The following is a 15,839-nucleotide window of genomic DNA, read 5'->3' as shown; positions in this document are numbered from 1 at the left end:
CCCAGGCTTATCACATCTATAACACTTTCCGATGATTGGCTTACTTTTAACTTCAGTTCCCTCTGCTTTTACTGCAGGTTTCTTAACATCTGTGTTTACCGCTTGTACAACAGGTTGCTTATCTTTTTGAATAATTTCAACACACTTCTAAGAGTGCTCAACCCGTTTTGCCACCTGTAACACCTCATCAAGAGATGGTTGATCAAGCATCCATAATTCTTCCCTAACCCTCTCTATATTACATCCCACCATAAATTGGTGTCCGATCCTCTCATCGAGAAGATTAGCAAATTTGCAGGATGATGCCAGCTTTTTCAAGTGAGTTACATAAGTGTCAGAGGACTCTCCTTCCATCTGTAGCCTCTTGGCAAAGTGAAATCTTTCCAATATCGTACTAACCTTGGGGAGAAAGTGTTTGTCCAATTTTTTAATGCAAACTTCAAACTCGTTAAAACCTCGAGACTCCGTGTCATTCAACTCAGGGAGATGGTCATAAACTTCTTGACCCTCAGCCCTTAAACAGTGTAATAACAATGAAGACCTTGGTTCAGCACTGATTGATATACCACAGATCCTAGCATAACGTTCAAAAACCTTCTTTCATTTCTGCCACTTAATCGTAGGCTCTGCAGGTGATGCTAAGAAGAAAGGAGGAGCAGTGACGTCTTGCATTATGTGACTGAAAGAAGAAAAATATTAATAAATGAAGAAGGAATTAGCAACAGGTGTAAAAAGAAATTGGGATTTAAAAAAAAAAAATGACCCAAGACTGGTGCTTGTTACAAGACAGCTGTGCCCATCAACCTAAATGATGAGCAATAAAATAGCAACCTGTGCAAATCAGCATGAAGATTGAGCAGCTTTTTTTTTTCTTAAACAGCTGTGCCCATCACCGAAAATAATAGGCATTAAAAAAGAAAGCTGTGCCCATCAGTGTGAAGTAACAACGGTGCTAACTAGCATGGAGACTAATAACATATAAATAGTGAAGCTTTGCTCATCAGCGCGGAAATCAGGAGAAAGCGAGCCCTTGACAATGCGCTGTGCCAATCAGCGAAGATACTGTCTAGCACAGGTGAAGAATAGTGAAGCTGTGCTCATCAGCGTAGAAATCAGGAGAAATCGAGTACTGGACAATGATTATCACAGCTGAAGAAAGAGAACCAACTCTGTCACTCATCAGCGTAGGAAACTACAATTAATGCCTGTTATGTGTGCGCATCACAGAGGAAGTGCAAGACTCGTGGTTGGCTTGAAGGTAATGCCTGTTATGTGTGCACATCACAGAGGAAGCACAAGACTCGTGGTTGGCTTCACAGGGAGGTTCTCCGTTGAAGACACGTTGCTAGGCAACAACCTAGGAAAACACAGAACGCCAAACATAAGATGGTGGTTGAGAGAACGCCGTGCGGGTGATGACATGGTTCCTGACTTCAGGAAGGGCATGTGAAGAATCAGCGGAGCGCGAGTCGAATGGTGAGAAAAGGCAACAAGAGATTCTCACGTGGAGAGGACAAGACAAACAGGCAAATGTGTGCTTGTGGAGTGAGCGCGTACTTGAAAGAAAACAGATTGCCACAGTGTAATAAATCAAGTGCATATGTCAGAGTCACTTGAAAAACAGTGCATGGTTGAATCCCTTCCCCTGAACACACCGCAAGTCACTTAAAAAGCAGCGCGTGTATCAATCCTTTGTTCTGAACACACCACAAAGTCTTTCAGAATGAGACTTTATTGCTACAGTGCAATAAATAAAGCACATATGTCAGAGTCACATGAAAAAAACAGTGCATGGTTAAATCCTTTGCTCTGAACACACCATAAGTCACTTGAAAAACAGCGAGTGGTTCAATCCGCTGCTCTGAAAACACCGCAAAGTCGTCCACAACCCGCACAAACCTTTTGGCAGGGCAACGGGTCAATCAAGATGGAAGCTTGAAAACCCATTGTTGCAAGTAATTAAAATAAACAGTACCTTGTAGTTGGAAGCTAAAGAGCTTCAAAACGAAATGAATACCCTTGACACTGGAGAAACTTGTTGAGATCTTCTTTCCAGATGGAAGTTGCCGACTATGCCACTGCAAGATCCTGTAGTTCAGGTTGAAGGATCACGCAATGCAGGTTTGAAGTAGTAAGATGTAGGTTGATTGTAGATTAAAAAGATCCCCCCCAGGCAGGGCAACAGGGCAATCACAACTCAAGTTACATTTTCAAACAGTAACATTTCAACTCATACCTAGCAAGCATTGAGTAACTGCATTGTTACATTACATTCTCCAGTAACCATGACTTCAGTAAGATGTCACAGGTGTAAGCAGATGTCAAAGGCAATATCTGAAATGGACCACAGCACGGCAGCTCCAAAACAAGAAATACCAATGCTGGGGATTTGTGCCTCCAAAACATACCCAGGCACGAGTCCACCGAGGGAGAAGCACATAGGGGCAGAGCCAACGAGGGGCCCCCCTTACACCTCCCCAGCCAGAGATGCACCAGCACACCACCACCAAGAGCGCTCCCCCGCCGGAGAACAGAGGTACATGGGCTTGGCTACATGCAGGCCCATACCAACAACACAGGACAGAAGCTGGTCCTACTTAAGCAGGGACTCTGACACTAAGGTAAATCCAAAATTAAATAAGGGTGCAACAAATCATTGGGACTCTCATAAAGACCCCTTTTTCGCCCGCTCCCTGTAAGAAACGACATTAAGAAGCCAACCACACCAGGGCCACGTCAAACAGCATGACAACTTGGGCCGAAGGCACTACATACCAGCCACTAACATAATCTGAGAGGCCAAACCAGCCTTATCAACTTTGACCACCACAGGCAATACCCCCACAAAAGCCAGAAGAGGGTATCACCAAGCCAGGAATTTCCAGAAGGCATGGCTGGTCCAAATCCTCCACACACACCCTCATAACAAACTGGACAGATTAATGTAAAGGAAGAGACCCAGGCACCACTTGTCGGCAGATATCAAAGAATTCCATGAGTCCGCACCCAGGGTGTCTGGCAAAGCCAAAACATGCTGCAAGAAACTGTAAAGCTCAGAACCCTAAATAACTGTTCCCTCACCACCTTCTCAGAAGTACTTTAAAGAACCAGAGGCCCCGGACAATACAACCACAGAGTTCTAAGAACCACATAAACGAAGGAAAGAAACGCAGTTGAAAGGCAGCACCAAGAAAATATGCACGTCCGCAAAAGAAGGGACAGCCGAGGGAACAGGAACCACCCCGTAAACAACATGCTGTCATCACTCCACAACTGTCGCCAGGAGTACCAAAGAAATCCCAGCAACAGACACTCCAATGGAGGTTAGCACTGCCCAAACACTGCACTACCCACCAGACAGAAACAACACCACAGTGGAGACTTGCACCCCGAAGTATTGCCATGCGTTCTCGAGCCCCTGACCATAATCAAGCCCCCTCAGAGACTTCACGGCAACTTTAGAAAGGACGACCTCAGAACACCTTACCTCCTCTGGTGTTTCTTGAACCCTTGCATTAGGGAGGACTGCAAATCCAAACAGCCTTGGACACGCCTTGAAGATATTGCTGCTGGTTCCCCACGCAAGGCTTCCAACGAAGAGCAAGGAGAGGCTTGCACTGTTCCAGCCAATGCCAGTGCAGACTTTAATCTTCCCCAACCAGAACACGCCAGCAGCCACAGCCGTACATTGTTTGCTTAAAAGCACTGAGGAATGGGGGCCTCGATAAGCAGAGTTCTAATGCAAGGAACACCGACAGAGAACTAGTCCTAGTAAAGCAGGGACCCCAACACCCTGCCAATTCCAGTCCCAAAACAAGCCACTAAAGCAGACTAGTATATACCTACCGGCATATCCCATAGACATGCATGACCATGAACCTGCCTATGACGTACTGCAGAACAAAAAACATTATTTCTGGATGTAGGACAGAGATTTTATATCCCACATGATGTTGATGTGGCCTAGAGGGAAGGGATGGGAGCTGTAAGTGCTTTTGATTTTGGTTGATAAAGGCTACGGGGAGGAGCTGAAGCTCATAGATGTAAGGACTTTGACAGGGAGGATGTATGAGGAAGTAATGAACTTTACCAGTAAGTAACAAAAAGAATGACTCATTTATGGTGTTCTCAGCTGATTTGACTCCTGAAGTTCTTGCTGCCAAAATAAGATCACAGGATGCAGTAAAATCAGCAGGAACAATTTTAAGAAGCATCCTGAAAATTTAAATTTTGAATTTAATGACAAATTTTGTGATGCCTCAGATTTATGCAATTCAACAAGAATGCCTGATGTTGTCTTAACATTTTTTACATCATTGAATAATATCAGTAAAGCAAAACTGTTACAAACTAAAGTTCGTGATTTCGGAATAGAAGCCGACAACAGTGATGATGAGAATATAAGTAAAGAAGTGGAAGACAATCTCATAAACCGAGAGGTTTATGCTGTGCAAATGTACTATCTTTTCCAAATCAAGTTTATTCATTTCATCAATACAAAATAAAACTCCGCAATGCATGATGACTGCCTAAGAAATCTATGACAAGTGCAAAAGTAGAAAGCTAATCACTTCAATGAATAGGATTGGCATATCAACAAATTATAATGACATGGTACGGAGCAGGTACTTGTTAGCAGCTTATGCTGTAAAATCCTGTGAAGCTGACAGCACACAACTTCCAAATAACTTTATCAGGAAAGGATTTACAATTGCCGCTCTTGATAATATTGACTTTGAAGACATTTCTTCTTTGTCTGGAACATCCAGCACACACGATACTGCCATGGTGCTTTTTCAAGACTGTACCAATGAAGTAGCTGCTGGAAAGCAAGCTGTGTCAGCTGTAGGCATAAACAAACAAAGCTGCAAATTTATAATCCAACTGCCTTGCCAATGTTTGCAAAATCACTACAAACCTTCAACACGTCCTAGTCTACCAAATAGATAATAAGCGGCTGAGGACATTGACCTACTTCTACCTGATTGTACAGTCTGAAAATCTGATTTAACTCAATTTATCATATTGCTTAGTTGGTGCAGACTGAAGGATGAAGAAAAGCCAGTTCTTCCCTGGGCTGGCATTCATGTTCTGATATCCCAGAATACTGTCCCACTGCAGAAATGTGGGTTTTTACCTGCTACGCCATCTCCAGTCACAAACTCCACAACATTATGCACAGCTCTAAAGAATTTCCAAAATGTGCATGCTCAGCTTGAAGACCAGCCTATCATGCCAATTTTCTGCGACAAAGGTGTTTTCCATACCGTAGCTGACATTTTTATGAGAAATCCAGTAGAATTTGATTACCTGTATCCCATGATGGGCATTTTACACATGACACAAGTTGTGTATCTCAGTGGATGTGGCTTAGATGATGCACTTATTGAGGCTGAAATCTTTGGAAGCATAATTGTGCAGTCAGTGTTGAGCGGAACTCAATATGTTCATTTGTTACAAGGCATGCTCATCATATCTGAGGTTTAGAAACATTGGAATGCTTTCTGGAACAAGACTGACAAATTAGGTGTTACAAATATCATCGAAGTGAACAAGGCGCAGGGTGCATTTAATTCAAAATACATAATGCAGAGACAGGCAATGTTCAATACACTCAGTTCAAAATAAGAAAACTTGAAAACCAAGTTCATAGAGTTTGTCAAAGAATGGGAAGGAAATTCAGAACTTTGCAAGTATTATGGAAATGATTTATGCATGATAGCTCTAGTGAAAAACTTGGTACATGCTGATCTGGAAGATGAGTGGGAGCTGCATGTGAAGACTGTGGAGTCACTGATTACTGTACTTTGTGAATTTGATTGCATAAACTACCTGAGATATGGGTCCTAGTATTTATAAATAGTGAAGAAACTAGAGGTGGAAAAACCATACCTCTATAGAAAATTCATCCAAAGACATTTTGTGGTAAATGACAGAGAGGGGATGTTCAATGCTGTGGCTCCATATATGAAACTAGAGCAGACGATCTAGAGATCAATGAAAACTCCAAGGGACTTGATGTTCAGACACGTAAAAGTGAATATGTTGTTCAATGGCAGCTAGTTTACCATTAATTAATTAATTTAACTTGCAATGTTTTCAGAGCGCTGACAAATTCAAAATTAATGGACCATTGTGAAACGGTTCCTCACCACAAAGTTGTGGGAAAGAGAGGGGAGCATTTTAATAAACAGCCATGAGCGATTACAATATTCTGCTGACGTGGCTACAGCCGATGAAAGATATTAGAGGAAACTTCCGAAGTTATAATTGATGGTTTAAGAAATAAAGGAACAGTGGAAATTGAAACGTGAAAGGAATTGTTTGAACTATATTGCTTGAAGCACTGAAGAAGTGAAAATTTCACGAAACACATGTTGGCTTGGTTGTATATGTCACAACATTTAATGAAACTAATTGAGGAAGAATTTTCTCAACTGTACAATGAGAGGATAAACTTGAAATACAAGAATATATATGGACATCTGAATTGTGATATGTGTTCTTCTCAGCACATGAACTACCATATGGACTATTCCCTGTGAGGAAAACAGGGAACTGAGAAACAGCAACGGGCTAATTTTATATTTCTCTTTTGTGAACTTCAGTTCCTAATAAACACGTTGGAAGCATTCTTTATTTCATGAGCAGCATGGAATGCCCTTTGAAATGACTGAGTTTGTGTGAGTACACAACTTCGTGGCAAGGCAATATGTGGATAACAATATAAAGACACGTCTGCTAGAATTCCTGGAACATGGATTGAAACCATATGCAGAACTGAAACAGGAGAGATTTGTATTGAAAGAGAAAAAGCTATTTGACATAATCAAAGATAAACGTCCATGCTTTAATTGCCATAGTAAGAGTTTTGTCCAACCAGCCACTACTAAACCGGTTACAAAAAAAAAACGTTTGTAAACACATAGAGTGAAGGATGTAGCAAAAGAAAGGGTTAAATTTATCAATGACATTCTGTCACATGCTCTTCTTCCAAAAAATGCATTATTTGATGGAGATGCTGCAACTAAACCAGGGAAGCACAAACTCATACAAGAGCTTGAAAAAAACTTTCACCTGCAGAATTTCAATTTGAAAAGATTTCCTCTTTGAAAACTGATGTTGCTGAGGACTATATGTTACAATTGCGATTGGTCAATATTTCATCCATGCAAAATTTCGAAGCGGTCGTTCAGACTGTGTTACAGATATCAAAGTAGGTGTGCGCCTTGCAAGAATTGCACATTGTCTTTGGCAGTTATCTTGAACTATCTGTCAAAGAATGTTAGAGAATCAGACGAATGTCTATAAGTTGGAAAATTGATCTTGCCTGCATCAAAAATTTGACACCTATACCTGTGCAACTAAATAAATTTCGGTAATTCAACATCGAACAAGATGGAACTTGGAGATGATAACTCACCCGAACATTGCTGATGTCTCTGTGTAGACTGAATTTCTAATTATTGCAAGTGGAATGATTATCAATGAGGAGTCAGGGTCCCTGCAGAGATATATTCGACAAATGCATGCCATATTGTTCAAGAACTTAACAGCAATTTGGAAGAAGCTGACCTTCGGTTTGTACCACATGTTGAGTGGACAGTTCAAAATGGTTTCAATAGAGTCCTTTTACTGTCATATGACACGGATGTTAATACTGTGCTACGTTCATTTGTTGCAATGTTCATAATTCAAGGATCGTCAGAGTTATGGGTACGTTTTGGAACAGGCAAGAACAGACAATTAATCCCACTACATATTCTGTACAGGAAACTTGACTCAGAGATGCCTAGTGTTCTTATCAAGGCACATCTTCTTACAGGTGATGGCACTATAAGCAAAATTGGAACAAAGCTTGAAGCTTTATCTGCTGAGCTTGTGAAGTTTCTAAAAGGATTTGCTAAAACAGAAGAAGAATGTGATTTTTAGGACAAAGAAAATTACCTTGTGCAGGTGTAGGAAATAAATGCTGACTGTCACACGTTTGACGATCTTTTGTACAGTGAGTTCAAGAGATCAGTCCAGCTGAGTGACAGCCCACCAATGTCATATTTTCTGCATGGACACATTAAGAAGCACATGCATTGTTCTAAATATCGGTCGCAAAGCGGCAGATTCGCATAATATGCCCCATTGCGACTGGTATTTTTGCATTTGGGATGCCTCAACCCAAATGCAAATTTGCTATTTAAGTTGCCATTACTTCAATTGCGAATGCATTTAGGGAATCCAAATTGTGATTCCCTAAATGCAATGCATGATGCAATTTTAAATTGCGATTTCGCAAATAGGGATTGCTAATTACCATCAATTTAAAGTTGATGGTAATTTGCAAAAACTTTGAAAAATGCACTAAAGTGCATTTTGCAAAGTTCCTTATTACACACACACATGCCTGGGGATGTGGGTGTGCAACATGTGGTCACATGGCAATTTCAGGGGTGCATCAGGGTGTCCTTTTGGCACCCTTGCACCCTAGAAATGTGTGTGCAATTTGCGAATCACAATTAAGGAATGTGTAGGAATCGCAATTTCTTTTGAGATTCATACATGCATAAAGAATTGCGATTCCTAAATTGCGATTCCTTAAAAATCGTGATTTAGGAATCGCAATTCGTTACTTTGATGCATATGGCCCTAGGAGAGCTTTCCACTTGATCAGAAGATGTGTATATTTGCATATGTACAGAAAGATCCATGTACATTTGGTTGGGAAGATATTGATGGGTGCTAAAACCTCCAACATTTTTGAAGCCTTTACCCATAGAACTTACATGTACATGGATTTACAAATCTTTGCTACAGAAAGATGTCCCTGTTGATATGCTCTTCTCAAATATTCAACAAGTTTGCCACCAATGATTGCCGAAACAAATTATTAATGTGATCTATGAAAATCTGTCTAAAACAGGAGTGATAAACAGTATATTTTTTCATATACAGATCCTAAACATTGTTTTGTGTATACATAAAATTATTAAAAACCATTTTTATTTGTTTCGTTTTTATATATGTCTCTTCTTCCTCTATTATAGCTGCCATATTGGAAAATGGCGGAAGAGTTGCTCTGAGGAGTTTTTTTCTGTCTATGTGAGTCCCAAAACCAAAATTAAGTATATAGGTCTTGTGATTCCTGAAATATTACATAATCACTACAACAGATCCGCCATTTTATAAATATCATCCAGAAGAATTCGGCCCAGATCAGCAATGTCTACCCAGGTTAAATGCCTTCTCTAGTGATCCAAAAACACAAATCAAAAATGAAAATCTCCGGACAACAATGTTTTTACAATGGTATATCAGGGGGGGGGCGTATTAAGAGGAGAGTGCTGCTAACTATATGGATATGCACATGGATAAGTCCTGCATATGATGTAAACTTTTACTCACTAGTGCATAGTTGTTTACCCCAAGGTTATTTTGGAATTTCAGGTAAAAGTGTGCCAGAGCTAAGCGGTTACTTCTAAATATGCACACATGAAAACGAATCCAAGCGTAGGACTCTCATAGTCATCTCCAAATAGTTTACCCAATGAATGTGTTCTTTAAGCCATCCAGATCAGAAATCTAGCAGAACAATGTGTTGCGACTTGTAAGAGATTTACAAATCCTCTTTTCGTTTCATTAAACTTTTACATGCGTGAAGCAACACTCACTTATTTCTGTCAGTGAAAGCATAGCAGAATGGAACATAGCTGTAATGTTAGTGAATCTATGTTTTCCAGGGCTTCGTCTCACAGATGGCGTGTGCTCTGGATTAAAACCGAAAGTCGTCAACAGCGCGTACCATGCAGAGTCAACAAAGGAGGACTATTGCTCGGATGAGATGTACACAAATATGGGATTGCATGAGCAAGACTCCAAAGACCTCAGCCAGGAAAAGTTATCTTGTGACCAAGAATATGGTAATAACTATGAAATTCTTTTTAAAAACCCACCAGATAACGAACACAAGGAAATGGCTGGAAAGGAGGACTATGGGACAATCTACACACAGGAGCCAGAGGATTGTGCCGAAGCCATTTATCAGAATTGGGAAGGATAATGACAGGAACACTAGAATTATGCACCAGTGTTGAGTAAATTATTGAGAGAGAAAAGGCAAATTATGCAGCATAATGCGGCACAGTTTGTGATAGTATTATTGCAATGTTTTGTCATTTTTACACTTGTTGACACTGTTTGGGCATTGGTTGCAAATTATTAGTACCAGCTTAACACCCAAATATGGAAATAAGAAGTAGAAAGGTGGAAAGTTAATCTTGGCATAGGGCCTTCTACTGCATGGCAAACCATGCAGCTGCATGCTTAGGTCCATATTTATGAAAGGGTTATATCAATTTTGCACCACACAACTGGATGTAAAAGTGACGTAACCCTTAAGATGTGATTTATCAAGCCATGAAAGACCCCCTTGAGTGGCCCGGAAGGGCTTGATAAATCCAGAGTAACGCATCTCAGCGCAAATCACTTTATTGCATTACTCTGCCCCAGGGAGGCGTTACATTAAAATGCTATGCAGAGGGAAAATATATTTATTTCTCCTTGTTTTCTCTATTTATATGTGTGCTGCATTCTGCCAACGCAAGCACCCTTGCACCATGGTACAAGAGTGCCTGCGTTGGCACTAGGCAGCACATTGTGGTCCACCACAGGTAAAAGGGAGGAATGTGCCATACAATGTGAAGTGCAGTGCAATCCTTCCCTTTCCCTATCATGCAGCGCAGCAAGGTGACTTGCTGATCTGCGTGAAATAATGATAAATACGCCCCTTAGTAACTTTGGGACTGTTTGATCTAGAAGCAATTTATTTTTATAAAATTTGCCGATTACGCAGCAGATGATGGATTATGTGGCAAATGCAACAAATCTTTAATTATGTGAAAAATGCTGCAGCTGCACAATCGCATAATTCCACGGGCCCTGAATAAGGGGCTTGAACAGTTATTTCACCATCTCAGATGCAGTATTACAAGGGAAGCACAGGGGAAAAAAATATCAAAACTAGGTCCAAAAGATATGATGTGTTAAAGAATTTTGGAATTTCTCAGCCATAGTCTCAATAGCATTTGAAGCAAAATAAAAATAACCATTAACAAAGCCAATAGGACCAGCTTTCATTTTCAGTTATGTGCCTCACTGCTGGCATTAACAGAGCTTGTAATGTTTAGTAATGTTTAGTGTCTAATGTAAGTAGGTTTCAGCGTCACATATTTCCCTTGTGCCTTGTTGCCCTGCAATTAGAGCCTGGAAAATCAATTTGTGAACGATTAACTGGAATTTGCACCAACTTTGTCATCATAGGTCTTGGTATCATAATGAGTACCTAAACCCTTTTTAACCACTGTTGAGACTAAAAACTCGAGCTAATAGACCTGAAGCTCCACCTAATTAAAGGCATAAGGCAGGAATACGGAAGCTACAATGAATGGGTTTGATTGGTTTCTATAGATTTTCTCTGAAGATACTGTATCCCTTCTCTTTATTATTGGATGACTGAAAACCCAAGGTTAAACATTCTTAATACGTTTATTAAATTTTCTGAGAACACGGTAGATAACAGTAGGAGAGTTCTGTACCATAGGTTCCCATGCAGGGGCAATGCATTTAAAGTATTGTATTTCATTTATCAAAATAACACAGCTCACGTAAACAGAAGTAATGATTAAATGAAAAATATATTATCGCTAACGATGCTTAGCAACAAATCTTTTAACGCTAAGCATCGTCAGAAATTATCGCAGATAAACCTTGGTATTACCAAGGTTTATCGCAAATGCGATAAAAAACGGCCGCAAAGCATGAATATCGCTGAAAAGTCAGCGATATTCATGCATTACCGAGCTAATGCTCTTAGCCATGTTATCCACCTCCCATTGGATAACATGGCTAAGAACTGCTCAGGGCAGGTGTTAGTTTTTGGAGATATTCGCGCTTAGCGCGAATATCTCCAAAAGTTGGTAATAGGAGATAGCGATGTTAGCGACTGTTTCCAGTCGCTAACATCTTGGCACGCCCACTTTGCATGTCATTAGTGTTAAATATCACTGACATGCAAAGTGGGGCCCAAGATGGTCGCTATCTCCTACTAGCTGTTGCTAACTGGTGTTAGCGACAGCTAGGTAATAGGGAGATAATTTTATCTCCGCTTTCTTGGCTTTTAAAGCCAAAAAAGCGGAGATAAACCCCCTTGATAATATGCCCCTACATTTTTCATTGTAGGAATTCGCCAAAGAAAAGAGCAAAGGTTGCCTGATATTTAACTACAAACTCTCACGGGCATAGATTGCAACTAGAAATCCTACGGTTACACCACTCAAATATTTTTTTCTTTAAACTATTCAAGGGGCATATTATCAAGGGGGTTTATCTCCGCTTTTTTGGCTTTAAAAGCCAAGAAAGCGGAGATCAAATTATCTCCCTATTACCAAGCTGTCGCTAACACAAGTTCGTGACAGCTAATAGGAGATAGCGACCATCTTGGGCCCCGCTTTGCATGTCAGTGATATTTATCACTAATGACATGCAAAGTGGGCGTGCCAAGATGTTAGCGACTGGAAACAGTCGCTAACATCGCTATCTCCTATTACCAACTTTTGGAGATATTCGCGCTAAGCGCGAATATCTCCAAAAGCTAACACCTGCCCTGAGAAGTTCTTCACCATGTTATCCAATGGGAGGTGGATAACATGGCTAAGAGCATTTGCTCGATAATGCATGAATATCGCTGACTTTTCAGCGATATTCATGCATTGCGGCCGTTTTTTATCGCATTTGCGATAAACCTTGCTAATAGCAAGGTTTATCTGCGATAAAAATCGCCGATGTGCGGCGATAATTTTTGTCTCTAAACAAGTTAGAGACAAAAATTATCGCTAGTTGTTGGTAATATGCCCCCTAATTCCTTATCCAACTCAAGTGCCTAAGCTGTGATTAGACTGGATGATGTCTGCATACAAAGAAGGCAACTAGTAATTAAAAGGATAATTTTTTAAAAGCTTGAAATAAATATTAAAAGCTGTACACAGCGTGATACAATAAAGACCACGATTCTTTAGTTACCAAATCGTACAATTTAAGGCAATATGTTTGACAATCTGCCCACAGGTAAAGAGACTGTATCTTGTGCTTTTCATATCAGCACTGCTGACAGTGTGGGACCATCATTATTTGGTTATACATGAGCAAGGAGCCGATCCAAATAAGACACCCTCTTGTGTCCACTGTGTGCTTTCCCATGCTCAGAACCTGTCTGCAAAGGAGCAGTGGGATTTGAGGCTTTCCTCTCCAATCAGTGCACCAACCTCAACATAACTTACTTCAAGTGCAATTAATATTTCCTTTTCTTAAGGTGCTCATTCTGGTAGCAAGTATCAAAAATAGAAGGGAGCACAGATGCACACTGTCTTACCGTGCCATTAGCTGCTTTAGCCATTTGGGGGAAAATATCTGTTTTACTTCACAAGTTGACAAAGAAATAAATCAAGCTACAAAATTGGTTTATGTTGCCAAACTGTCTAAAAAGGAAAATGCATTTTCCAGCAGAAATGTAAAGAACGTGAGTGATGAAATCAGCAGAATAAGTAGAGACTGTGACAGTTCCTGCATGATATGGTATGTCCTCTCTCCAAGACGGGCAATGAAAATGACATTTCTATTATACACATATTGTATGTAGTATATCCTTTGTATTTAGGTGTATGCATATCAATTGTTAATATAACACAGTAGAAGCCAAATTATAATAATTGCCATTAATTACTTTCCATAATAGTTCTGTCGCCTGAATCAATCTCATATCGATGAATGATAGAGTTAAGACCTTACAGGTGGCACACATGTGTTTGCTGCAGACAAATAACCCACTGAAATTGTTACCAGGCTTAGTGACCTCCAGGTAACTGAAGGATCTCTATAACAAATGCATTGACCCTCTCAGCTGTCTCATCGGGATATTCGTCCCTGAACTGCTGGATAAAACAGTCCTCACATTAGCACTCTATGCTGTTGTAAGATGTTTCAAAACTGTGAATGCACATTGTTCCCAAACCAATGGAGATAATCATTAGCCCCTGGGACTATCGTATCAATATTGAATCCTGAGACTTGATGGATAAACATAGCGCTATTCAGGAAATGTTTAACCCCCTACATTGTCCTACATCATGATTGATTTTCGGATCAACATAGTAAGCTGCGAAAAGGATATTAACCCATAAATCTGATTTTTATTTTGGCCGTAAGCTATTGACAATGGCTGAGACATTTGTAAGCATGCCACCCATTATCTTTTGTCTTTTAATTTTATTTACAGGACGCATTTGCAAAAATCAGGCATATGTACTGGCAGTGCACAAGCTATCACTGAACCCATCCCTCTTGAATGCATTTTTCTGCTGATGCTTCCAACTGCTCATTTTCCCCAAACATTATTACTTTTGCTTTACTAAATCGTTACACCATAATATGACTAAATGTTTCGGAATGAACCCCTGGTGTAGGCCATATTTGAAAACTTTTTTTTAGTTCTGACGCTAGCTAAGATCTTTTAGTTTTACAAAAAATATATTGTTTATATTAAGGGGCTTTCAGACAGATTTCTTCATCCATTGGTGTATGTATTGTTGTGTTGTTGAGTTAATGAAATGTTTCCTTTCACCTACTATCGCATACACAATGGGGCACTATGTCAGTTTACTTTGTGCCAGTGTTTCAGTTTTTACTTTATTATGCCAACATTATCAGTTCCTGTCTGCTGATAATGCTGCTGTTCCTTTTAGAGTGATCTTTGTTCATCTGAATGCTATTTTTAGCACAGAAAAGATCGAGTGCATTTGAAACTATTCTTTATAAAGTTATTGTCATTTTAGAATGCATGCATTGAAGTGCATTTATTACTGCACTCGGGATGTCATGCTGGTATGTACTTTAATTGAGGAGTTCAGTTATACTTGAAATCAGTTTAGCCTGTATGTCGTGCTTGTATGAATGCCTATGTTGCTTTTATACTCTTGCATGATGTGATATGAAGACATTTAAGTATTATATTACTAACTGAGGCGCTGTTGTTTATTCTATCTATCTATCTATCTATCTATCTATCTATCTATCTATCTATCTATCTATCTATCTATCTATCTATCTATCTATCTATCTATCTATCTATCTATCTATCTATCTATCTATCTATCTATCTGTCTGTCTGTCTGTCTGTCTGTCTGTCTGTCTGTCTATCTATCTATCTATCTATCTATCTATCTATCTATCTATCTATCTATGGTTTCAACTCTAATTTCTATCTATGCAACCCTCTCAATCTATGCTACCATTGTCTGTCTGTCCCTCCATCCGCCAATCCGTCTGCCTCCATCCATCTATCTACCCAAATCTTTCTATTCTTGGAGCCTCTCTATTCATCTACCTGTTCAACTCTTTCTACTTGTAATAACGATTTACAAAAAAATAGCAAAAAAGCACTAGCAAAGGCAAGAGGCTGGCCGCCAATGGCAGATGATTCACCTTTTTAGGTTTTGTGTTAACCAGGAACTTTTTATTTTACCAAAATGATATGTATAAGGCATTTTCAGACAGACTTTATACCTTACTCTGTTGTTGTGTCATTCATATTTCTCTTCTGTCCACTCCAGCTTACATCATTGGACAATGAGTCAGCCTACTTCAGTCATTGGCAGACTTACAGCATGATGTCCTTTCACAGGGAGAAATTTCACACACAAAGTAGCTTGCTTCATTACCAGGGGCCACTATCATAATGTGTGCTTTTTTGATACCCCAAAATATTTTTGGCTTCAGCAAAAATCCCAACAGAGCAA

General features: G+C 39.8%; 1 protein-coding gene across 1 annotated transcript in view; it reads left to right on the top strand.

The window, feature by feature from the left end:
• LOC144770436 (uncharacterized) overlaps positions 1-11,814 on the top strand; it is a 983,924-nt gene extending 972,110 nt beyond the window's left edge. The window contains exon 8 of the mRNA XM_078654948.1: positions 9,732-11,814. Coding sequence (XP_078511074.1) covers positions 9,732-10,051 — 320 coding nt within the window. The 3' untranslated portion in view covers positions 10,052-11,814. The remainder of the gene's footprint in view (positions 1-9,731) is intronic.
• The last annotated feature ends 4,025 nt before the right edge of the window (positions 11,815-15,839 follow it).

Source organism: Lissotriton helveticus, chromosome 7, assembly GCF_964261635.1.
Source record: "Lissotriton helveticus chromosome 7, aLisHel1.1, whole genome shotgun sequence".
Taxonomy (NCBI): domain Eukaryota; kingdom Metazoa; phylum Chordata; class Amphibia; order Caudata; family Salamandridae; genus Lissotriton; species Lissotriton helveticus.
Note: the sequence above shows the minus strand (reverse complement) of the source record. Positions and strands in the feature narration are given on the sequence as shown.